This window comes from Ranitomeya imitator, chromosome 1 (assembly GCF_032444005.1).
Source record: "Ranitomeya imitator isolate aRanImi1 chromosome 1, aRanImi1.pri, whole genome shotgun sequence".
Lineage (NCBI taxonomy): Eukaryota > Metazoa > Chordata > Amphibia > Anura > Dendrobatidae > Ranitomeya > Ranitomeya imitator.
The window spans coordinates 723,726,417-723,753,243 of record NC_091282.1 but is presented as its reverse complement, the minus strand read 5'-3'; the positions used below and the strand labels follow the sequence as shown (position 1 = coordinate 723,753,243).

Here is a 26,827-nt window from a genome sequence, read left to right as displayed (position 1 = left end):
TCATGGTCCTGCTGTCGGATCTATGAGGATACGGGGTGGCAGTACACGCCATACTCATAGTCCATAATGTGGGATTACAGGTGTGACTGTTCACCCTGTATCCCTCCGGAAAACCTGAAAGAAAACGACGCACATTGAGGTAGATAAGGGTCTAATGAAAGACTCGTATCCACCTCCTACTGACACTAAGCTAAACTGAATATCCTACTTCCTGTCGGTGGAGTGTACACTGCAGAGGAGGAGCTAACTTTTTTATTTGCATAGTGTCAGCCTCCTAGTGGCAGCAGCATACACCCCATGGTTCCTGTGTCCCCCAATGAGAGGCGATAGAGAAAGCTCAGCCACAACTACTGCTCTGGCCGACCTTTACAACTGCATCTCCCTAAAAAGGATATAGAAGGTGTTTTTTAAGTGTCTTTTGATAGACACTCTTAATTGTATTAATTAAAAGTTAATTTTTAAAAGGTTTTTTGTTCTTTCTGGTTTATTCTCTAAACATACACCAAATTAAATGTTGGTTGTTTTTTTCGGAGCAAGTGACATCACCAGAATCTGCCCTAGGCCGGAGTCACACTTGCGAGTTCAATGCGAGAAACTTCTCTCGCATCAAGTGGTGATGGCGAACTCAGTCGAGGAGTTCAAGAGAGGCCTGGATGTCTTCCTGGAGCGTAACAATATTGTATCTTACAGTTATTAGGTTCTTTAGAAGGACGTAGATCTGGGGATTTATTCTGAAGGAATATGGGCTGAACTGGATGGACAAATATCATTTTTCGGCCTTGCTAACTATGTTACTATGTTACTAACTCCCGGCACTGCCACCGGAACTCAGGCCCGGAATGTGCGGCTGCATGTATTTCTATGCAGCTGAACGCTCCGTCCCGAATGCTGGCGGCAGATCCGGGTGTTGTGAATTCTGCTTTTGGGCTCCCTCCGGTGGTTGTAGGTGGTAATGCAGTTGTCCCAGGGCTGCAGTCATGGTCAGGTGTTTCTGCTGATTGCAATTCTGACTGGGGTATTTAGGTTTGCAGGATTCAATAGTCCTTTCCAGTTGTCAATGGTTCTTGGGAGGTGTTGGACCTCTGTCTGGTTTCTCCTGCTTAGCTGCCAATTCAGCAAAGATAAGTGTCTGGTTTTTTTTCTATGGCACACATGCTGTGTGCTGGATTTTTGATTGTATTTCTGCTCTGTGTGTAGGATTCTCTGGAGTTGCAGATATATGTTCCACGTCTTTAGTTAGATGGAGGAATTTTTTGTATAATCTGCTGTGGATATTTTTGGAAGGGTTTTAATACTGACCGCACAGAACTCTGTCCTTTCCTTTCCTATTTTAGCTAGAGTGGCCTCTTTTGCTAAATCCTGTTTTCTGCCTACGTGTGTCTTTCCTCTCCTACTCACAGTCAATATTCGTGGGGGGCTGCGTATCCTTTGGGGTTCTGCTCTGAGGCAAGATAGTATTCCTATTTCCATCTATAGGGGTATTTAGTTCTCCGGCTGTAACGAGGTGTGTAGGGTTTGTTAGGCACACCCCACGGCTACTTCTAGTTGCGGTGTCAGATCAGGATTTGCGGTCAGTACAGTTACCACCTACTCCAGTGAAAGTTATTCATGCGGCTCCAAGGTCATCGGATCATAACAGCCGGGACTTGATGTGAGAGACTCGCCTGAGTTTCTCGCATTGAACTCGCAAGTGTGACCCCGGCCCTAGTTGAAATCTCCATACATAAAATGTTACATAAAACTAAATATAGATTAAATGGGCAGTGATTATTATTATTTATTTTTAGAGAACCATTGATTCCATGGTGCTGTACATGTAAGAAGGGGTTACATCCAAAATACATAAATAAATTACAATGTACAGACTAGCAATAACAGACTGGTACAGAAAGGAGAAGGCCCTGCCCCTGGGGGCTTAAAGTCATCAGGATAATTGGGGATGGAGACAGTAGTTTGGGGGGTTGTGGTAGCTCCAGTGGTTATGAGGTGGCAGCGGGGTCAATACAAGCGGAAAGCATTCTTAACCTTCGTCCGGCTGAGTAGGTACAATTGTAACTATTCCGTTTTAAAATTGCAATAACTTTTTTTTTCAAAAAGCCGTAGAGGGCTGATATTTTGTGACATCTCTGCAGTTTTGGTCCAGAATATATTGGCCAAATTTCAATAAAATATATATGAAGGTACAATTGTACCTCTGCAGCCTGTTAACGTTGTAAAATTATGCAGCCTGACAAAGGTTAAAGAGATGAATTTTCAAGTTTTGTATGCAAGCTCCAAATATGGTGGATAATCGAACATGTTGGGGCACAGAATTCCAGAGGATGGGGGACACTGGGGAGAAGTATTGGAGGCGATTGCGTGAGGATGATCATACAAGTATGGAAGAGAGAAGGAGGTCTTGTGAGGAACGGAGTGTACGTGTGGAAAGATATCAGGAGAATATTCCTGAGACATACGGTTGAGACAGGTTATGGATGGCTTTGTAGGTCAATGTCAATAGTTTGAACAGGATTCGTTGGGGAATTGGGAGCCAGGGAAGGAATCTGCAGGCGAAAGGTAGATTAGTTGGGCAGCAGAGTTAGGACTGACTGGAGAGGTGTACCAAGATAGACATACCAAGATAGGTGAACATTTTCCTCATTCATCTGGTGATTGGCAACCCGTTTAGACTGCAAGATTACCGAGAAATGTCCAATCTCAATAATCTTCTGATGTAAACGGACCTTTACGTTGAGACAGAATCTTGCTTGATGTGCCCTATATCAGGTGATAGCTGAGAAATTGGTGTTAATCCAACCGCTGGCCAGGAGAAGTTGAATGGAAGTCTTTAAATCTGAACACATGAGATGACAAATGAGCTCCATGCTGCACTTGGCCATCTTTGAAAGTGTTAGACATATATTGAACAGTAGTACATAGTCAAAAGCTGCTGCTGTACTCAACGTCTCCTGGCCACAATCTAGAGAATGGAGGACACAAGCTTCACATTCTGGGTGAGTGATGGGGGTCTCAGCAATGTGACTCTCGCCATGCTAACAGTTTTCACCGATCAAGTGAATAGGTATTATATTGTTTGGGCTGGAATATCACCTTAACAAGGGGTTGTTTAAGCAGAAAAAGAAGATGTTACATTTGAATATGTCTAGGGGGAAAATGTCCGCCTTTTCTAGGGAGGGGGGGGGGGGGGCATCGTAGCCTTTCTGTCTTTAAATGTTTCACAAACTTGTAGGATACATCAACTCTGCCTCTATGGATACATTTTCTGGGTTGTCATACCTATCAGTTACAATACCCAGAAATTAAAGGGCTTGTACCAAGCTTTCAATGTTATTCCCTATTCATAGGATAGTGAAAAACTAATGATCATTGTGGGGCCGATACTGAGATCGAGACCACTAGGCTATCTTCAGTGATCAGTAAGGTTTTCTATAGATAGATAATAACTTACGAACTCAACACAGACCCTTTAAAGTTCAGATTCAATAGTATTATCACAAAGAAATTCATACCAGCGTTTCCATCAATTGCTTGGATCCAGATTTCCATCTTTTTAACAGTGGGAACTGAAAGTAAGTATTCAGATCCATCAGTTGCCCTAGAAATAGAGAAATGTTATAGTTGTAGGGGCCATACTATGAAGAGTTCATACTATAAAAGCTGCTACTGCTGCCCCTTATTTCTCATCCTAACCAAACAGTATATATGCAAGTTAAAGTAAAAAACATAGAAACTGGAGGTTATATTGGTAGACCTTTAGCTAATTGCACCATAGTTTATGAAGAAAAAAAGACTTATGACTTGCGCCTTATCATGTGCTTTAGATACTTTCTGCACTTTGTCTGAGCAGTGTATGAGATCTTGCTGAAAAGAGATGTGGTTTAGGATTAGTGCAGACGGGGCAAGACCTAAAAGTACCTTCACACATAACGATATCGTTAACGATATCGTTGCTTTTTGTGACGTAGCAACGATATTGTTAAGGAAATCGTTCTGTGTGACAGCGACCAACGATCAGGCCCCTGCTGAGAGATCGTTGGTCGCTGAGGAAAGTCCAAAACTTTATTTCGTCGCTGGACTCCCTGCAGACATCGCTGGATCGGCGTGTGTGACACCGATCCAGCGATGTCTTCACTGGTAACCAGGGTAAACATCGGGTTACTAAGCGCAGGGCCACGCTTAGTAACCCGATGTTTACCCTGGTTACCAGCGTAAAAGTAAAAAAAACAAACACTACATACTTACCTACCGCTGTCTGTCCCCGGCGCTCAGCTTCTCTGCACTCCTCCTGCACTGGCTGTGAGCGTCGGTCAGCCGGAAAGCAGAGCGGTCACGTCACCACTCTGCTTTCCGGCCCCTGTGCTCACAGTCAGTGCAGGAGGAGTGCAGAGAAGCAGAGCGCCGGGGACAGACAGCGGTAGGTAAGTATGTAGTGTTTTTTTTTTTTTACTTTTATGCTGGTAACCAGGGTAAACATCGGGTTACTAAGCGCGGCCCTGCGCTTAGTAACCCGATGTTTACCCTGGTTACCCGGGGACCTCGGGATCGTTGGTCACTGGAGAGCTGTCTGTGTGACAGCTCTCCAGCAACCAAACAGCGACGCTGCAGCGATCGACATCGTTGTCGGTATCGCTGCAGCGTCGCTGAGTGTGAAGGTACCTTTATATTTAAAACTATTTGCCAAAATTCTTGCACAAGGTAAATCAACTAATTGAAATTCTAAACTTTGAGCAATGTGCTTTTTTAGATGGTCTAGTCTAACAGCATAAACCACTTTGATAAAACTGGTGCACTTTAAGACTCTCTTGTCTAAGGATACGTTTACTGAAAGATTTGTAATACATCGTTCAGTGCACAAAAGTCGCCATTGTCCTTGGCAGCACAAGCCTTGCTTATCCAGGACAATGTACTGCCAAGAATGATGATTTTTAAGTAAACCAAAAAAATTATTTCACCCTACGAACAATTGTTTTGCTCACTCACTGCATGATTAGTGTGAAACAATCATTACTAAGGATAGTCGTTCAAGAAATACTTTCAGTGGAAACGCAGTTGAAAGGATAGCTGTCACCAGGTTTTTCCCAAACAGAAAAAATAAAATGATTCAGCTCACGCTTGTGATGGTATTCTCACAGCCCATGAGAAATTTGATCCGAGCACGGAAATGTCTCTGCTTGACGCCAGGTACTTGTGCATGAAAATGAAGGTATCCAGCTCAGGAAATAAAATCAAAAGTCTTTATTTTACATTTAAAAAGTAAGCTGCTTGACAAACCAGTGCATACTGGAGGAAGGAATGTCTTGAATAACGACGCGTTTCGAACACGTATAGTTCTCTTAGTCCTCAGTTTCAAAATGAGCAGTCTTGCCAAAAGTTAAAATACGCCCCAAACAGGTGGGGAACAGAGTGAAAATGATTGCTCCACAGAATGAAATTAACGCTTGAATAGCATGACATGCAATGCAAAGTGCACAAAAAGAAAAAAAAAAAACAAAAAAAAACACACACACCACATTCAATTACAAATGTGCATAACACATACAAATAATGTTAACTATAATCAAACAATAATGCAACATAATTTCCTTCTTCAAGTTCAAACCCAGAGGTACTCGAGTGTTTAATAGGTAAATCCAAAAAGCTTCCCTATCCCGCAATTTCTTTTTTCTATCTCCACCACGTATATTTCTATGCACTTGTTCTATTGCAAATACACTTAAGTGGGCAATTTGTCTGTTGTGCGATTTTATGAGATGGTTGGATGCATTAGATACATGACGAGTTGTGGGCTGGGTAATATCATAAAGATGCTCCCTGATCCTGTCTTTAATCTTCTGATTGTAGAACCCACATATAATAGTTCACATGCTGAACATTCTATTATGTATACTACGTGATCTGAGTTACAATTGAGAACATTTTTTATTTTAAACTTCTTTTGACTTTTTGAGCAGGAAAAAACAGATGTTTTCTTGGAGCGTAAACATGTTTTGCAGGGAAATTGCCCGCATCTGAAAAACCCTGTGGTGGACAACCAAGTAGAGGAGTTTTTTGTTTTTGTTTGTAGCATCATAAAGGCTGGGGGATAATGAATTAGCCAAAGTTGGAGCACGTCTGCATACAATCCTAATACCATCTTTTAATATAGTGTCCATAATGTCATCGTCTCTTAAAATGTTCAAATTTCGGTGAACTATATCAGAAATTGACCTGAAATGAGTACTATACGTGAGAACCAAAACTGGTTGTTCTGAATGGGAATTAATGTTGTGCCTTTTAATTTGATTCTGACAATTGGAATGTGACTCAGAAATCGGTGTAATAAGTTCAGCTCTCGATTTTTTTATCAACTATATTATAGGCACGGTTCACAGTCGAATTTCCTATTTTTAAGGCGTTCTCTGATATTCCTTTTTTCACTGTCAAAAGTCACATTGTCACTACAATTTTTTTTTAAATCAGATCCCTCAGTAGAAGTTTCCAAAATGTGTAAATGTATAATTGATGAGGGACTCAGCCAGGGTTTTCTCACTGAAATACAAGCTGAATATTTGCACATACAAAATCCAGTCATTCTGATTTTACATGCATTACCAAAAACGCATAAAAATATCTTTCCACCTCCTATGCGCCCCATAGTGTCGGGGATAGGATCTTTCAGTGAACACATAGGGGAATGGTTAGATACAATTTTACAGCCATTAGTTCAGAGAACACCTGGCTACCTGAAGGATTCAAAGGTTTAACATTTAACTTTTTTTCACAAAAAATTTACTTCAGCTCCAATTTGTTTTATTTTCCCAGGGGTAAGAGAAGATATTGGACCCCAAAATTTGTTGTGCCATTTGTTCTGAGTACGCCGATACCCCACATGTGGGGGTAAACCACTGTTTGGGCGCATGGCAGAGCTCAGAAGGGAAGGAGCGCCGTTTGATTTTTCAATGCAAAATTGGCTGGAATTGAGATAGGACGCTATGTTGCGTTTGGAGAGCCCCTGATGGGCCTAAACATTGAAACCCCCACAAGTGACAATATTTTGGAAAGTAGACCCCCTAAGGAACTTATCTAGATGTGTGGTGAGCACTTTAACCCACCAAGTGCTTCACAGAAGTTTATAATGCAGAGCCGTAAAAATAAAAAATCATTTTGTTTTCACAAATATGATCTTTTCACCCCTAATTTTTTATTTTCCCAAGGGTAAGAGAAGAAATTAGACCCCAAAAGTTGTTGTGCCATTTGTTCTGAGTATGCCGATACCCCACATGTGGGGATAAATCACTGTTTGGGCGCATGGCAGAGCTCGGAAGGGAAGGAGCGCCGTTTGACTTTTCAATGCAAAATTGACTGGAATTGAGATGGGACGCCATGTTGCGTTTGGAGGGCCCCTGATGTGCCTAAACATTGAAACCCCCCACAAGTGACACCATTTTGGAAAGTAGACCCCCCAAGGAACTTATGTAGCTTGTTTTGACAGATTTGAACCCCCAAGTGTTTCACCACAGTTTATAACGCAGAGTCGTGAAAATAAAAATTATTTTTTTCCCCACAAAAATGTTTTTTAGCCCCCCAAATTTTTATTTTCCCAAGGGTAACAAGAGAAATTGGACCCCAAAAGTTGTTGTCCAATTTGTCCTGACTCTGAGTACGCTGATACCCCATATGTGGGGGGGAAACACCGTTTGGGCGCATGGCAGAGCTTGGAAGGGAAAGAGCGCCATTTGGAATGCAGACTTAGATGGATTGGTCTGCAGGGGTCACGATGCATTTGCAGAGCCCCTGATGCACCTAAACAGTAGAAACCCCCCACAAGTGACACCATTTTGGAAACTAGACCCCCTAACGAACTTATCTAGATGTGTTTTGAGAGCTTTGAACCCCCAAGTGTTTCACTACAGTTTATAACGCAGTCGTGAAAATAAAAATTGATTTTTTTCCCACAAAAATGTTTTTTTAGCCCCCAAAATATTTATTTTTCCAAGGGTAACAAGAGAAATTGGACACCAATAGTTGTTGTCCAATTTGTCCTGAGTATGCTGATACCCCATATGTTGGGGTAAACCCCTGTTTGGGCACACGGGAGAGCTCAGAAGGGAAGGAGCACTGTTTTACTTTTTCAACGCAGAATTGGCTGGAATTGAGATCAGACACCATGTCGCGTTTGGAGAGCCCTGATGTGCCTAAACAGTGGAAACCCCCAATTCTAACTGAAACCCTATCCCAAACACACCCCTAACCCTAATCCCAACCATAGCCCTAACCACACCCCTAACTCTGACACACCCCTAACCCTAATCCCAACCGTAAATGTAATCGAAACCCTAACCCTAACTTTAGCCCCAACCCTAACTTTAGCCCCAACCCTAACTCTAACTTTAGCGCCAACCCTAACTCTAACTTTAGCCCCAACCCTAACTTTAGCCCCAGCCCTAACCCTAACTTTAGCCCCAACCCTAACTGTAGCCCTAACCCTAGCCCCAACCCTAACCCTAGCCCCACCCCTAGCCCCAACCCTAAGCCCAACCCTAGCCCCAACCCTAGCCTTAACCCTAGCCCTAACCCTAACCCTAGCCCCAACCCTAGCCCCAACCCTATCCCCAACCCTAGCCCTAACCCTAGCCCTAACCCTAATAGGAAAATGGAAATAAATACATTGTTTTAATTTTTTTATGTTTCCCTAACTAAAGGGGTGATGAAGGGGGGTTTGATTTACTTTTCTAGCGGATTTTTATGATTGGCAGCCGTCACACACTAAAAGACGCTTTTTATTGCAAAAAATATTTTTTGCGTTACCACATTTTGAGAGCTATAACTTTTCCATATTTTGGTCCACAGTGTCATGTGAGGTCTTGTTTTTTGCGGGACGATTTGACGTTTTTATTGGTAACATTTTCGGGCACGTGACATTTTTTGATCGCTATTAATTCCGATTTTTGTGAGGCAGAATGACAAAAAAACAACTATTTATGAATCATTTTCACTCTGTTCCCCACCTGTTTGGGGCGTAGTTTAACTTTTGGCAAGACTGCTCATTGTGAAACTGAGGACTAAGAGCACTATACGTGTTCGAAACACGTCCAGTTATTCAAGACATTCCTTCCTCCAGTATGCACTGGTTTGTCAAGCAGCTTACTTTTTAAATTTGTCCAAATAAATACTTTTGATTTTATTTCCTGAGCTGGATACCTTCATTTTCATGCACCAGGTTTTTCCGACCTAATCTCAGCATCTCCAGTACATATAACACTGGCTTCACTGCCCCTCAAAACTTTGGTAATAAGAGTGACCTAAAACCAGTGCTGATAATAAAGCCATATGAGCCCCCTCATTAAGGCTGGATGCCAGTCTGTACCGTACCTCACACAGAAGGTGTTTACTTTTTCTGCAGTATCCGATAATCTTTCACAGACAGCGCCCACCACGTTAACTGAAGGAATTGCAGTTTCATTCTAAAAGACATATTACATGCATTATTTATCATCTATAGCATTGGCTTCTGATAAACCTTTCACATAGTAAAGGCTACTCCAGAAATAATTTCATCATTTACCTCTATCCAGTTCTGTGCTGACTCGACTCAGATGCCACATTGACAGTTTCTTGTCACATCACTGACTTTTCACATGCCACTTTCCATGAGGACCGTGAAAAGACAGCGATAATAATAATCTTTTATTTTTATATAGCGCTAACATATTCCGCATTGCTTTACAGTTTGCACACATTATCATCACTGTCCCCGATGGGGGTCACAATCTAAATTCCCTATCAGTATGTCTTTGGAATGTGGGAGGAAACCGGAGTACCCGGAGGAAGCCCACGCAAACACAGGGAGAACATACAAACTCCTTGCAGATATTGTCCAAGGTGGGATTAGAACCCAGGACTCCAGCGCTGCAAGGCTGCAGTGCTAACCACTGAGCCACCGTGCTCCCCTAACGATTATTATTCACCATGGTATTGTGGTTTCGGGGCCTCCTGCAGTCTAATAGCGTTCAGAGGAGATTGAAGGCAGTCAGTTTTTGCAGCAGCTCAATTAACCCCTTAGATACCACAGGCAACATAAACCGCGGCATCTCGGGAGAGTGACAGAGGGAGATTGCTCCCTCTGTCATTACATTGGCTCCACGCAGCACAATCTCTATGGAATCTGGTGGCCTAACAATGACCTCTGGTGATAGATCAAAATCAAATATATTGTGACAGTAAGTATTTAATTGTTCTATATACTTAATTTGGTATGTTTTTTTCAGCTCATTAGTGCAACATTAGAAATGTGTGCCTGATGTTACGTAGCATTTTTTAGCTTATGATATGTGTTCAGTGAATACACTGTACAAGCCAAATTGACCATAACCTAAAGTGTAGCTTTTGGTATACATCTATCTAGTACGGCAGGGGCGCACCTATAATGAGGCCAGTTGAATACTTTGCCTCAGATGGCAGTAAGTCCATGAAGATGGGGCGGCAGTGCGGCGCCTCCCCCTGCTGTCAGATAACTTGGTGCCCTGCTGCTGCGTGCATTCCTCTGTGTTGTCAGTGAGTCAGAAGAACAAGCTGCGGTCGGGAATTGAGAGGGAGGAGTCTGCCTGGTTGCACTTTCACTTTCAATATATGTATGTGGGGGTGCTGTGCTGTATATGAGGGGTGCTGTGCTGTATATGGGGGTCCTGTGCTGTATATGAGGGGTCCCGTGCTGTATATGGGGTCCTGTGCTGTATTGTATATAGGGGTGCTGTATATGGGGGTGCTCTGCTGTATATGGGGAGTGCTGTGCTGTATATGGGGGTGCTGTATATGGGAGGTGCTGTGCTGTAAATGGGGGTGCTGTGCTGCATTTGGGGGTGCTGCATATGGAGGTGCTGTATTGTATATAGGTGTGCTGTGCTGTATTGTATATGGGGATGCTGTGCTGTATATGGGGTGCTGTGCTGTATATGGTGGGTGCTGTGCTGTATATGGGGGGTGCTGTGCTGTATATGGGGGGTGCTGTGCTGCATACGAGGAGTGCTGTGTATGATGAGCACTCTGCTGTATATGGGATTCTGTGCTGTATATAGGGATTCTGTGCTGTATATGGGGGTGCTGTATAAGGGGGTGCCGTATATGGTGGTGTTGTATTGTATATAGGGGTACTGTGCTGTATAAGGGGGTGCTGTGCTGTATATGGGCGGTGCTGTATATGGGGGGTGCTGTATATGGGGGTGCTGTATATGGGGGTGCTGTATATGGCGGTGCTGTGCTGTAGTGTATATGGGGGTGCTGTGCTATATATGGGGGTGCTGTGCTGTATATGGGGGTACTGTGCTGTATATGAGGGGTGCTGTATATGGGGGATGCTGTGCTGTATATGGTGGTGCTGTGCTGTATATGGGGGGTGCTGTATATGGCGGTGCTGTGCTGCATATGGGGGTGCTGGGCTGTTTGTAGAGGGTACTGTGCTGGGCTGTATATAGAGGGTACTCTTGTGCTGTTTATGGCGGTGCTGTATATTGGGGTGCTGTATATGGAGGTACTGTGCTGTATTGTATATGGGGGTGCTGTGTTGTATATGGGGATGCTGTATGTGGGGGTGCTGTGCTGAATATGGAGATGCTGTGCTGTACATGTGGGGTGCTGTATTGCATACAGGGGTGCTGTATTGTATATAGGGGTGCTGTATATGGGGATGCTGTGCTGTATATGGGGGTGCTGTGCTGTATGCGGGGTGCTGTATATGGGGGTACTGTATATGGGGAGTGCTGTGCTGTATATAGGGGGTGCTGTCATTTTGTATATGGCGGTGCTGTGCTGTATATGGGGGTCCTGTGCTGTATATCGGGGGTGCTGTGCTGTATATGGGAGTGCTGTGCTGTATGTGGGGATACTGTGCTGTATAGGGGGGTGCTGTATTGTATACAGGGGTGCTGTATTGTATATAGAGGTGCTGTATATGGGGATGCTGTGCTGTTTATGGGGGTGCTGTGCTGCATTGTATATAGGGGTGCTGTGCTGTATATGAGGGTGGTTCTGTATTGTATATGGGGTGCTGTATAGTATATGGAGGGCTATGGGGGATGCATTATAGTATATGGAGGGCTATGGGGGATGCATTATAGTATTTGGAGGGCTATGGATGGTGCATTATAATATATGGAGGACTCTGGGGTTGCCTTATAATATATGGAGGACTATGTCTGACTGGCCAGTGCCAGGCAGCCGCCACATTGGAGCTGCCCAGAGTTTTGTAGGCGTATGCTAAAGATAATAGGTTGGCAATCAGTGCTGCCTCCTGTGCTCTAAGGATGCAGGACTGTGTCTGCCTACAGGACCACCGCTCTGCAGCCATCACTGTGTATCTGTATGTTTGTGCCAGGCCTGCCATTACCATTAATGATCCTTGTTCTGGATTCTTCTGTGTGGTTCTTGTATGTGTGTGTGATGGCGCTGACATACTTGTGTTTGGGGGGAAGGCACCGTTTTGATGTTCGCCTCAGGCAGCAGAGAGGCTAGGTTCACCCTTGAGTACATGACAACACTTTCAATACAGGAGAATATGTCTGGGGCACAAGTATGATGCCACACTTCTATAACCACAACCATTAGGGCACAATACCTTAGTTTCATCCTTCTTGCCCTTATAGAAGCTCATGATCTTTCCTCGCATTGTGACAAAGTATGAGTTCCAGTAGTTGGCTGGATTTTCCTACAGTAATACAAGCAGTGCATGGATTACATACAGAATGTACATTAAAAGCGAGAAGGTGATGTTTAGAAGCAATATATCATCTCCTTTCCTGCCATGTCACAAATAATTTTTTTTTATATTTTGAAATAAGATTTAACTGGAACTACTGTAAATCTGTAGTCTGGATTTAGGTAAATAAAAAGTCATTGTTTGCAACTTTCTGGGCTACCATAGACTTCATTTTTCTTAGTTTTCAAGATCTTTGCTTTCTTTCATTGAATGGAGATAAGTTGGGAGCAATATGGTCATGGTGCGTTGTCCTTGATGAAAAAAAGATGATGTTCATTCCAAAATTAATTTAGTAGTAGTTCAATATAAATATGGTACATGCAAAAAACGGCTTCATTTCGAGGTCAGGATGGCTTAAAGGGCATCGCAAAGCAAAGTGACAGACAAATGTATAAACTGATACACAGATTGAAAAAACTGTCACCCTTATATGAAAGTGCTGCAATGGCTGCAGATATTGTCATTATTATTATTATTATACATTTTTATAGCGCCATTTATTCCATGGCGCTTTACATGTGAATACATGTGAATAATGGCATGTCATAGTAACCAAGAAGAAATAAATTAAGAATATATAAGAACTTCTGTTATTAAATTTATAAAATAACAGGACAAATCACTCATTGAGCAGCATGTCCATGCTGAACTTTCCCCTCACCTTGCATCTAACTCTTCGACAACCTACAATCTGGCTTCCGTCCCCCCATTCCACTGTGACTGCCATGACCAAACTTACGAACGACTTGCTTACAGCCAAAGCTAACAGATAATTCTCTATACTCCTCCTTCTAGACCTGTCCTCTGCCTTCGAGACAGTTGACCACTGCCTCCTACTACAGATCCTCTCTTCCTTTGGTGTCAAAGACCTCACCCTATCCTGGATCTCCTCATACCTTACCAACCACACATTTAGCGTTTCCTACTCCCATACTACCTCTTCATCTTGCCCCCTCTCTGTTGGTGTCCCTCATGGCTCTGTCCTAGGACCCCATCTCAATCAATACCCTCATAAAGTCCTATGGCTTCCAGCACCATCTATATGCTGATGACACTCAGATCTAACTCTCTGGCCCATATGTCACCTCTCTGCGCTCCAGAATCCCAGAGTGTCTATCAGCCATATCCTCCTTCTTCTCCTCTCGCTTCCTCAAACTCAATGTGGACAAATCTGAACTAATTATCTTTCCTCCATCTCACATATCCTCCCTACCTGATCTATCTATCACAATAAATGAAATCACACTTTCCCCAAAATCCGCTGCCTCTGAGTAATCATTGACTCTGCCCTGTCCTTCAAACCGCACATCCAAGCTCTTGTTACCTCCTGTCGCCTCCGGCTCAAAAATATTTCCAGAATCTGTCCTTTCCTCAACCCTCACTCTAACAAAATGCTTGTGCATGCCCTAATCATCTCCCGCCTCGACTACTGCAACATCCTCCTCTGTGGCCTTCCTAACACTCTCGCACCTCTCCAGTCCATACTTAAAGGGTCTCTGTCACCCCCTCCAACCGTTTGAAACTAAAAGAGCCACCTTGTGCAGCAGTAATGCTGCATTCTGACAAGGTGGCTCTTTTAGTTATTGGTGCAGTCAAAGCAGAAATAAAGCGTTTTATAATTTCGCAAAAATACCTGTCTTTAGTCGTGGAGGCAGGTCTTAACCCCCCTGCTGCACACACCACACTACCGTCACTCAGGACTTCTTCGGCGCCGGGCGCCGCCCCTTCCGCACTGTTTTCAAATCAAATCCGGCGCCTGCGCTGCTTTGTTCTGCCTGGGGCAGGCGCAGTGAGCGCTGCCCGTCTGACCTCAGATGCAGTCTCGCAGACTGCGCCTGTGCGGCCACCCAGCTTGTGAATCCCAGCCCCGCACTGTGCATAATGCATAACACACTGCGGGGCTGGGATTCACAAGCTGAGTGGCCGCACAGGCGCAGTCTGCAAGACTGCATCTGAGGTCAGACGGGCAGCGCTCACTGCGCCTGCCCCTGGCAGAACAAAACAGCGCAGGCGCCGGATTTGATTTGAAAACAGCGTGGAGGGGGCGGCGCCAAAGAAGCCTTGAGTGACGGCAGTGTGGCGCGTGCAGCAGGGGGGTTAAGACCTGCCTCCACGACTAAAGACAGGTATTTTTGTGAAATTATAAAACGCTTTATTTCTGCTTTGACTGCACCAATAACTAAAAGAGCCACCTTGTCAGAATGCAGCATTACTGCTGCACAAGGTGGCTCTTTTAGTTTCTAACGGCTGGAGGGGGTGACAGAGTCCCTTTAACTCTGCTGCCCGACTAATTAATCTCTCTCCTTGCTACACTCCTGCTTACCCTCTTTGTAAATCCCTTTACTGGCTCCCATTTTCCCAGCGTATCTAGTTTAAACTACTAATACTGACCTACAAAGCCATCCATAACCTTTCTCCTCTGTACATTTCCGAACTAATCTCTCAATATTTTCCTTCACGTAATCTCCGGTTTTCCCAAGACCTCCTTCTCTCCTCCACATTTATTCGCTCCTCACCCAATCACCTCCTAGACTTCTCCTGAATATCCCCCATCCCCTGGAATTCTGTGCCCCAACACGTCTGGTTATCCACCACATTTGGATCCTTCAAATAGAACCTGAAAACCCATCTACTCAAAGAAGCTTACAGCCTGTAATGACCACACAACCACCTCAAAACCATCGGAGCTACTGCAACCCCTGACCTACTGTCTCCTTCCCCATAATCCTGTAGAATGTAAGCCCGCAAGGGCAGGGTCCTCTCCCCTCTGTACCAGTCTGCCATTGTTAGTTTGTTTACTGTAAGTGATACTTGTATTTTGATGTAACCCCGTGTCATTTACATCACCATAGAATTAATGGTGGTATATAAATAAATAATAATAAAATTATAAATTACTACAATGCTAATGAAGCCTTTACACAGATGTCGCCTGCGAGCACTTGGTACGCTAACTATCCATTATAAGCCCTCATTTAGATGTCACTGATTTTTCATCAGTATTTGTATGCCAAAACCAGGAGTGTCTCCAAAACCCAGAGCTGGTGTCAATCTTTGAATTATAGTTTTTATCCATTTGTTCCACTCCTGGTTTTGGCATACTATCACCGATGAAAAATCACTGAGGTCTGAATGAGCCCAAAGAGTGTCATTAGCTGCAGTGATTACTCCTTGTGGCTGGGGATGGAATATGTGGTACACCAAGGTCTTGGGGTACACAATGCACAGGTTGCGGTACACATAACAGTGATCATGGCTTATACCTTTCCCCCGGGCAGAAGGGTCTGCTTTGTCTCCATGAATCCATTAATAATTCTATCAAAGGAAGGACTCTGTCAGGAAAGAAAAGAGAACAAACCAAAACTTCAGTTGTGGTACAAAGGGGACATGTTGAGTTTTGCAGAATCTGTGTGTTTTGTTTTTGCTTTCTATTTGCTGTAAAAAGCTTTACTCAATACATCTCTAAGAGTGAGCACGATGTCATGTGCATCTTAGATTGCAGTGTGTAGTATAATTACAATGTCATAATTACTGGTCATTATGTGAAATTTTTGCACTTACTGGAGAAGGTGGTGTGGGTAGATCTGGTAGTTTTGATGGTCCACTTGGAAAGTCCAAATTAAGTTCTAGCAAAGATTGCGGCTTCACCTCCGGCAGAGAATATTGTTTCACCTCTATCAGGTTATATCGTGGCTTCACCTCTGGCAGGGTATTTGGCGGATTCACCTCTGGCACGGTAAATAGCGGCTTCACGTCCGATGGCGTAGTTGGCAGATTCACCTCCAGCAGAGAATATTGCGGTTTAATCTCTGGCAGTTTATATTGAGTGTTCACCTCTTGCACTGTATATTGTGGCTTCACATCTGACAGAGAATATTGCGGCTTCACCTCCGGTATTGTATATTGTGGTTTCACCTCCGGCAGAGAATATTGCGACTTCATCTCTGGTATTGTATATTGTGGCTTCACCTCCGGCAGAGAATATTGCGGCTTCACCTCCGGTATTGTATATTGCGGCTTCACCTCCGGCAGAGAATATTGCGGCTTCGTCTCTGGCATTGTATTTTGCGGCTTCACCTCCGGCAGAGAATATTGCGGCTTCACCTCCGGCATTGTGTATTGTGGCTTCACCTCCGGCAGAGAATATTGTGGCTTCACCTCCGGTATTGTATATTGCGGTTTCACCTCCGGTATTGTATCCTGCGGCTTCACCTCCGGGAAAGAATATTGCGGCTTCACCTCCTGCATTGTATATTGTGGCTTTGCCTCTGATACAGTATATTGCGGCTTCACCTCTGGTATTGTATATTGTGGCTTCACCTCCGATGCAGTATATTGTGGCTTCATGTCCGGCTGAGAATATTGCAGCTTCACCTCCGGTATTGTATATTGTGTCTTGACCGCCGGTATTGTAAATTGCGGCTTCACCTCCGGTATTGTATATTGTGGCTTCAGCTCCGGTATTGTATATTGCGGCTTCACCTCCGGCTGAGAATATTGCAGCTTCACCTCCTGCACTGTATATTGTGGCTTCACCTCCGGTATTGTATATTGCGGCTTCACCTCTGGTATTGAATATTGTGGCTTCACCTCTGGTATTGTATATTGCGGCTTCACCTCCGGTATTGTATATTGCGGCTTCACCTCCTGCACTGCATATTGTGGCTTCACCTCCGGCAGAGAATATTGTGCCTTCACCTCCTGCATAGTAAGGACTTAATTTATCATCGACATTTAGGTACAAGTTATAGCTGGGATACATAATAAAAGTGTATTTCTATTTCAAGCATTTGTGGCATTTCTACTGAAGGTAACAAGTAGAGTAAAATCGTTTCCGTAACTCCCATGGTTGCCACTCTTCCACTGAACCTAGTAGAGAAAGGTGAAGCCACTAGTGATGAGCAAGTGTGCTCGTTACACGGGTTTTCCTAGCATGCTCGGGTGTTCTCCGAGTATCTTGGGCGTGCTCGTAGATTATGTTTTCCTGCTGCTGCATGATCTGTGGCTGCTAGACAGCCTGAGTACATGTGGGTATTCCCTAACAAACAGGCAATCCCTGCATGTGTTCAGGTTGTCTAACAGCCGAAAATCATGCAGGGACACAAACATAATCTTCGTTTACGCCCAAGATACTCAGAGAACACCCGAGCATGCTCGGAAAACCCGTGTAACGAGCACACTCGCTCATCACTAGAAGCCACAAATTTGCCAATGGGCTCTGAAAGTGCATCTGCATCTATTGGGAATATTCTGTAGAAATGCCATGAATACTTAACATAGGAACATGGATTGCTAACAAATTATATCTAATATTGGTCTACAATTATTAAGAAGCCAAGTGTTCATTTGTCACAAGTTCTGAGGTCGCTATTACAATGGAAAATACCGGTAATTGGGATGACGACTGATGAAGTAAATCTAGATTTGGTCTATATGTATACAGTGAATTCTGGAGATTATGAATCAGCAATGATTGACAACGCATGGCTTTTATTGTCTAGTAACAGATGGTCATGAATATACCACTCTGACTATTAGTTATGGATGTATGGGCCTTAAATATGAAATAATGGAGGAGTTGCCCAGTTGACACGGAGCCAAGTGGCTGTCTACATTAATTGCATAGCAAGTCAGGGTTGTAATGTTGAAAGCGCTAAAGAGTGATTGTGCTTTGTGAATGGATGTCCATTTTTTACAGTGTCTCATGCCGGATTCACCTACTTCAGTTGCATCATGCAGAATTTTTTGAGCCTGATGCAAATCATCGGATGACAATTGATTAAAAAAAGCATCAGTTGTCATCAGGGTTTTTTATTTTATTTTTTTTCCATTTTATCTGGGGCCGGATCATAATATTGCATTAGGTCCTTTGGACCTGTACGGCAAAACAACAGATTCACCAGACAGATGGGAATCCTCCTATTGCAAACAATAGGATGAGTTTCTCCTTCGGTTTCGGTTTATGTGATCACCAAATGATCACCAACAGCGGATAAATCTGCAGGAAAGATACTAAAATCTAAATCAAATGTGCTCAAAACTAAGTGTCCTATATTTCCAGATCAAAAATTACATTACCAAAGCGGTGATGGTTGTTGTCTCAGGAATTAAGTCAAAGAGAACTGGAACTTTTGGAAGTTTATCACCGAGTCCAACCGTTGGCTTCTCCTCCTGCAGAGCACATGCAATATATACATTAGCACAAAGGATGTTGAAAATGTTAATTACAAGGTGAAAAGATTTTTTTTTTAATACTAACACACACCACATACCACAACACCACTTTGTGTTTTCTCGGAGGATAGGGCAAAATTATGTGATGTAAAGGCATCTGTTGGATTTAAAAGGGATTTTTCCTTGGGTTGGTACTTGGTGTCTTCTAAAGTAATTAATGGACTATGGCTTAGGATTTCCTCTGTAATTGGCACTTTGTAGCTTTGGTATGATTGCACTGGAGACAGTGGCTGCTGATAGGATGACCCGATTGGTTGGGATACGGGGAATGTAATGGGGTTTTCCAAAGGAGGGATGTGGAGATCTAGAAGATTTGGAACACTCGATGTCTTTGGCTCGGTCTTGGTTGTGTTGCTCTTGCCATCTACGTTGTCTGAGGTATTCTGCTGTGTGGCGCTTACTGATTCCGCGGCAGGACGACTAGACAGACCCCTTGTGCTTCCCAATTTTTGGGGAAATCCTCTTCTGTCTGCTGACGGCTTCCTCTTTAGAGAAGGTACTCTAATAAAGGATTCGGGTTTCTTTGGTTCTTTTTCATTAAACTCAGGTTGCTTAGACAAGTTCTGTTCTCTCTAGGAAAGATACAAGATGTAACGTGAGTTTGATATTCAATAAATGGACCCTCACCCCAAATTATTCCACTCTATAAACCACTTTAAGGGGTTCTCTCATCTAACTAATCATACACTCATCTCCAGGGAAATAAGTTAGAGAGGGGATAGAAGGGCAAATTATCTTTTGCATATGAGTGGTAGGATAATTTTAATCAAGTCCTTTTGGAAAAATGCCAAAAAATGTTAAATAATTTAAACGTAATGGAGCTCAAACAAATGTTTTTGAAGCTCTAATACTTTACTTGATAAAGATTATTGCAGAATACGGCAATGGCCCAGGCCATAAATATCTATTCTACGCAACTTCTTTACATTACTTTAGAGATGTAAACAATATATTCAATAATATTCATATGTGTTTAATTTTATATATGACAGCATTTTCCTCTTCCTTTAGGTCACATCCATTTGCATCACAGTTTTCTTTATGTGGTTTGCTATATATCATCCCAAAAAATGTTCAGACCAAAGCATACTACAGACCATAGTGAATACCGATGCCAACTCCTGTGTGTCGCTCCTCTCTATGCTGAGAAAAACGTTCTGCACACGCCACCGGCATTGTCAAATGCCGGTGGCGCGTACAGAACATTTTTCTCAGCACTATTCAGGTGACAGCAGCTTCCAGATATTCGCCATATAGGTATAGTCTACATAAAGCCAATACTGACCTTTGTTTTCCTCTTTAGCATCTCAAACTTCTCTCCTTGGGCTGCCATCATCTTTTCAAATTCCTCTTGTTTCTTTATTAGGTCCTCTACATGCGGTATTGAGTCCTAGCAAGACCAATATCAAATGTTATCCAAAAATTATCACCTTCTAGACTCTTATCCTTTTCAGAGTAAATACATTTGAAGGTTTCGGGATCACACAAAATGTGTCCATTTTTCATTTTAGATTCTGATACTACATAGATGTTAAAAACATGGGGCTTTCTTTTTTTTGCAGGATAAATGGTAGTTTGCATGTGTATATACCATTTTGGTGTACCTATAGGTTACTTTAAAATAGAGTAAAGTTCAGAGATGAATTATTGTGTAACTTTGCTATGATTATGGGAATATCAAGTACTTCTTTGAATAGCTTCTGATAAATACAATCATTTATAAAGTATTATGTTATATTGTTTTGTTTCTTTTGTGTTTGTTTTTTGTAAGGTGCTTGCAATCTACTTAGATGGAAAAAAAATCTACACATTTTGAGCTAAACGCTCTTAATCTTCTCCCCCCTCTTTGTCCCCTGTTATTATTGACAGGTTTCATTCTTATATATTTTAATTACTATAGCTAAAAGTCATGTTTTAATATTTCATAATGCGGATACTAGCTGCAATTGTGCAGTCAGGCTTGGACTCACGATGGCTGCGGGTTGGGCAGCATGAATAAGCTGACAGGTTATGTATTTGCTAAAATATTACATCAAGGTGAAACAAGAGGCCAAACTTCTTGTTGGTTCCCAATGGTGAAATAGAAGCACAATATTCTTTATTTCTGTATTTTAGATAAAGCTCTAGAATGGTTGTCACTTTCATAACAGACCGTGAATGGAACTTCTTACCCCATAGTTGGAATCCAAAACATAGGGTTCTCTAGTGTTCAGCCATCCGTCTGCTTGTTCTAGGTCCCTCCACAACAACTGTATCTCCAGGTTTTCGTCATAGATCTCCTTCCTCCTCTTCCAGGTGTCAGACACCAGCCCCATTAGCTCTGACAGCTCATGGATTTTCTCTTCGATCTGAAATGTATGTTTGTATCAAGTCATTGTTCGAGCTTCAGTTTCGTAAAGAAATTAGCCATTTCACAGAGCAATGACTCAGTGCTAGGATATGCCTCCACATTCTGATTGTGGGGGGTTTCAAGGTCGAATACCCTACTGATGAAGGGAATAGCATGCATAGTCAATGGACAAGGCAAAAAGCTTTTTTCTTTCCTTATTACGGTAATATATATTTTTTTAATCCTGGACACGTGTCTTTGTGTTCAGAATAATTTTGATTAAAACTGCTTATGGGTAAATGTAGATGTTGTATTTATTAATTTAAAATTAATTTGTCAGCAGCTTTATGCTATGTAAATTTAAGACAACATGAGATTGGGGCTGAGACACAGATTTCAAGAATGTCACTTAATAGGTAATGTGATATTGTTTCATTACAATAAACATTATATCACGAGGAGATTATCATTACTTGGACTACAGCTCATGTGAGCCCTAGTCCAACCATGCCCCCTCCTCTGATAGGCAGCTGTCAACAGACAATGTACACATAGAGCTTTGGTGTGGGCGGGGTTAGCTTTATCAGCTCTGCTGCATGCTACATCTAAAAACTATAACTTTCACAACTACTGCACCCAGTAAATGAAATGATGCATTGTTGGAATCAGGGTCTCTCTTCTTACGTTATGCTGCTCTCAGATGAAGTAGCAAAAACATTGTGACAGATTCCCTTTAAGACAGGAAATATTCAGGTTTGCCAACAAACAAATCCAAATTTCTATTTAATGTATCCACTGCACCAAACCCTATGCCCTGGAGTTTTATACTGTTTACATGATTCTTTTTGTTCTTAAAGAGTAACTGTTTCATTTTTATTTTTTTCACGATTCCACTGATGTGTCATTTAGTTTACAGGGTGCAGCAGCTGTGTTAGAATCATAGATTTCTCTGTTGTAGATGTAGCAGTGCTCACAAAGCTAATCCCCCATACCCTGATTACCAATTTTCTGTGTACATTGTATATTGACAGTAAGTTGCTAATCAGTGCTGCGGATGTGGTGGGACTGGGATGTATGTGGGCAGCTTGTCCAATATCCTGCTGATAAAGAATTCATTGTATTGAAACAAAAGCCCACAGCCTAATAAGTGACACATTCCTGAAATCAGTGTCTCAGCCCCTACCCCATGCTGCCCTCAGATTGCATATCAAAAACCTGCTGACCAATTCCCTTTAATCCCTTCACGACATCTGATGAAAGCTTACGTCATGGTCAAGAAGGGGTTCCCTCAAAATGACATAAATTATGTCATGGGGATCATGCAGGAACAGGAGTTGTTGCCCGCACGCTCGCCACCAAGAGCTCAGAGTAAGTTATAGCCGTACACTCTGGGCCATTTAACCTCCTAAATACCATGATTGATAGTGATCCCAGCGTTTAGAAGGAAATTGTACTGTTCATTTTCTCCTATTATACCCTTTTGAAAATTACAAAACTTGGGGTCAAAGTAACATTCTAGGGGAAAAAATGGTAATATGTTCCATTTACTCAGCCTAATGTTATACAATTCTGTGAATCGCCTGAAGATTAAAAATGCTCAACACACACTTAGATGAATTTCTCAAGAGGTGCAGTTTCCAAAGTGGAATCAGTGTGTTCCGTTGAAGCGTTCCAGAGTTATTAACACAAAGTGACTTTGGTCAGAATTGTAAAGTTTGGCCTGGTGAAAACGGGCTCGGGGATGAAGGAGTTAAAGAGGCCAAATCTCCTTTTATTTGACTAGTGGAGAATAACTTGAAGACTTTCATAGAGTCATTGGGGCATCAAGATCTATTTCATATTCGATAATGGGATTAACCTCAAAAGACATGAAGTGCTTCTTCTCCAGGAGAGACTGCCCCATTCTTTGAAGCTCTTCATACTTTCCCCAGTGCCGATCAATCTCTCTCTTGTATTCTTCATGCCGTTTAATCAGCTGTTCTGCACCGGCCAGATCACTTGTCAGCTCCTCAGAGATCATTAGAGCATGAATCTCTCTTGCCCAGACTCTAATAATGTGGAAGAGAGCAACATTAGAAATATATCAAGTAATAAAAATAAAATTGCCTTTTCATTGGTAAATTAGAACAGCAGTTTCTCCCAAAAATCATCTTTGACCACCGGGTTCTCCTACATGAGAGGTACCTTGCTTCCCTTCATTGACTGCGTCAGCCAACACATGTGTGCTCTAAAGGGCATCTGTCACCAGGTTTTTGCTACCTAATCTGACAGCAGCATGATGTGGAGAGGCAGACCCTGATTCCAGCAATGTCTTACTTACTGCACTGCTTGCTGTAGTCTTGATGGAATCATTGTTCTCATCAGTAGATTATTACTAGAGAACTAGTAAACCTGCTGCCATGTAGTCCTCCTTATTCACGAGCTCGGTATAACTCCACCACTGATTGGCAGCGTTCTGCCTATGCAAAGCGTCCACGGAAAGCTACCAATCAGTGATGTGGGCGGGGGTTGTGCAGAGCTCAGCATTCAGGGAACTGCTAGATCTGCAGCAGAAAAAAATGGGGATTTTATCCAAACTACAGCAAGCAGCCCAGAAAGTGACACATCACTGGAATCAGGGTCTCTGTCCCCATATGATGCTGCTCTCATATTGCATAGGAAAACCTCGGTGGTAAGTACCCTTTAATCGTTAGGTTCACTATACCCCAGTGTTGGAGGGGCCGTATTTAGTACCCTTGCACCCTACGCTTTAATGGTGCATGCTGACTCTTTCCTTATTAAAGTAATCAATCCCTTCTTCCTGCCTGAGCACTTACATGAGCTCGCCACATTCGCTGAAATACATCTGCACTTGTTCAGCTTGGGTCAGTTTTTCCTTCCTTTCTTGGGATTTGGTTATTAGACTTCCCCAGCTCTTGGCCACATCTTCCATTCTCTCTGCCACTTTCTTCTGCACCGGAGGGTGTAGTTGACTTACAGATTGTCCCTGTTTAATGACTTGTTCCATTTCTTTTTTAATGGCCGCCAGATCCCTCTGTAATAAAAGATTGCTACTACATTAAATATAATTGGTATAGTGAAACTTAAGACTGAGACAAGCAAATATTGTAAGGTGCGTGCTTGAGTACATTATCGTGCCAACACATTACGGTAACGTCTGCCTCCATTGCAGCAACTGATGGGCACCGAGATGTAGCGGAAACTTCACATTCTTGAGTAGCTTAATGGCTTATTGCCCATTTAATGTTTGTCCCAATTGTGTGTTTACATTTTAAAATCATCCATTAATGATTTATTCTTTTATATTTATCTCCTACTCGATTTTCTATTGCACGTTTTTTTCTAGATGATCCTTGAACTATCTGTAGGATATGACCTGTACAACCGTCCTACACTCTCAAGTACAAATTTACTATAATGATTTTTTCATGTGCTTGTAAAAAGTGTTCATCTTTGATCATTTAACAAATATATGAAGACTTGTTTTTCTTGTTTTTTTTTGTTTTTTTTTATTGTGGGACACGTTACTCCCCCCCCCCCAAAAAAAAAAAAGCTTTATAATTCTGCCTGACTGCAATTTTGAAGCATCTTAACTCCCACTAATTTCTATGGGAGGCTTTTTTTAAGTTTAAAAAGCAAACTTATATAACAATCCTAAGCCGGCATCACAGTATGGTAGAATACGAGCGAGTGCTATGTGGGAAACCATGGCATACACTCAGACCAGTGTTAATTTATGGGGCGGCTCACATCACCGTTCATTTTCTCAGGCGTATTCGACGTGCGTGTAATATCACAGAATGCTGCGATTGTCACCGAGACTCGCCAATGCAAGCCCATGGGTGCGAGAAAAAAAATCGCACAGCATTCGAGTGCTTCGACAGCGAGTGCTGTCTGATTTTTAGAAAACAGTCTCCTTGTGAAAGCCGGCAATTCATCTGCTGCGTACAGTGAAATCACACTGACAGGTTAGAATAGAATAGATATATACACATTGGATACGTAGATATATTCAATGGGTACGGAGAGTATTCAGACCCCTTTACATTTTTCACACTGTTTCATTGCAGCTATTTGGTAAATTCAAAAAAGTTCATTTTTTTTCACATTAATGCATACTGCACCTCATCTTGACTGAAAAAAACGGAAATGTAGAAATTTTTGCAAATTTAATAAAACAGAGAAAACTGAAATATCACATGGTCATAAGTATTCAGACCCTTTGCTCAGACACTCATATTTAAGTCACATGCTGTTGAAACGCCTGCCAGGGCCATGGGGTACCCGGTACCGGGTCCGGTCTTCACAGGGGGATGTCACGGTGGAGACTCGGTCCGTGGCCCTGGGCGCCCATGTTAAAAGGAATGTCCTTAAAGGGGTTTTGAATAAAGTTTGTGTTCGTGACGCCACCTGTGGTATTCGGTCAGGGGGACCGACGCTGCTTAAAGGGGTCTTCTGGGGTGATGTTATGGCAGCTAGATGGTATAACTTCGCACAGGTGAAGTAGGTCCCCAGGGCTCCCGGTGTGTAGATAGAAGATGGTGAATGGTGCAGTAAAGAACGGAAGACACAGGTTTGCAGTCTCTTTACCCGGTTTACTGAAGACTTCAGGTTTACTGAAGACTTCAGGCAGCCACAGTTCAGGGCACCACATCACAGGGCAGGCAGAGTCTGGCCAGCTTGGAAGCGAATTCAGAGTCCCCTTTACCAGGTGGAGTTAAAAGCCTTCCTCATAGCGCGGTGGTATTGTAGTCCCTTACTTCCTATGGCTTCTGATAAGGTCCTCACAGTTCTCTCTGTCCTCCATAAAGGTGGGACACAAACCCGTGTGGCAGGTGACTTGAGCCTTTTTAAAGGGTCTCTATCACGACCCGGGCTCTATGTGCCACTGTGCCTCCTGGGTATTAAGGCAGACAGGTGATGTGTAATCCAGCTGTCCTGCCGGTTTCTGCTGTCAGTCTTAGAGTCCCACACAACCTCGGTGTTCCGGCTACTGGTAATCAGCGCCAGCCAGGGAGGTAGCTAATTCACTGCTCTGGTCCATTGGTATCACTCTCCTGTGCTTCGCTCTCCTGCAGGCTTCCCACAAGCTGTCCTTTCCTTCTTAATTCTCTTTCTTTAGGAGCTGTAACAACTCTGGCTACATGGCTCCTTCAGTCCTTCCGACACTCAATGTCTAAATGCTCTCTTCTCTGTCCTCTCAAGGCCGGTGTTAGGGGCAGACAGAACAGGCATCTGCCTGGGACCCCCACTCCCCCAGGGACCCCCAGCTAGTGGCACATCACGCAGCCTCTATGGGGCCCCTGTGAGGCAAGGGGGCCCGCCTGCTGCCAGCACCGACTCCCCCGCCACCGCCGCATTGAACTATACCGGCATCTGCCGTTACAGTTCAAAGCAATGATGGAGGAGAGAGAATCACCTGACGCTCCCCCTCCCATCATTCCCCCCTCTGCCTCTGACACTGCGGGTGCGCGATGATGTCATCGTGCACTCACTGTGTGCCAGGCAGTGCAGCGGCAGCTACCGAGACAGGA

General features: G+C 43.1%; 1 protein-coding gene across 3 annotated transcripts in view; it reads right to left on the bottom strand.

Moving 5' to 3' along the window:
* The window catches only part of SPTBN5 (spectrin beta, non-erythrocytic 5), a 436,876-nt gene that overhangs the window by 31,938 nt on the left and 378,111 nt on the right, over positions 1 to 26,827 (bottom strand). For 2 of the 3 annotated variants that reach the window (XM_069732520.1, XM_069732521.1), the window contains exons 58-68: positions 24,110 to 24,327; positions 23,152 to 23,341; positions 21,136 to 21,312; positions 20,250 to 20,354; positions 19,003 to 19,536; positions 18,809 to 18,901; positions 16,292 to 17,431; positions 15,994 to 16,062; positions 12,590 to 12,679; positions 9,352 to 9,443; positions 3,510 to 3,595 (exon numbers count right to left, since the gene is read on the bottom strand). In XM_069732520.1, coding sequence (XP_069588621.1) covers positions 3,510 to 3,595; positions 9,352 to 9,443; positions 12,590 to 12,679; positions 15,994 to 16,062; positions 16,292 to 17,431; positions 18,809 to 18,901; positions 19,003 to 19,536; positions 20,250 to 20,354; positions 21,136 to 21,312; positions 23,152 to 23,341; positions 24,110 to 24,327 — 2,794 coding nt within the window. The remainder of the gene's footprint in view (positions 1 to 3,509; positions 3,596 to 9,351; positions 9,444 to 12,589; positions 12,680 to 15,993; positions 16,063 to 16,291; positions 17,432 to 18,808; positions 18,902 to 19,002; positions 19,537 to 20,249; positions 20,355 to 21,135; positions 21,313 to 23,151; positions 23,342 to 24,109; positions 24,328 to 26,827) is intronic. The other variant, XM_069732522.1, reaches the window with a different exon arrangement.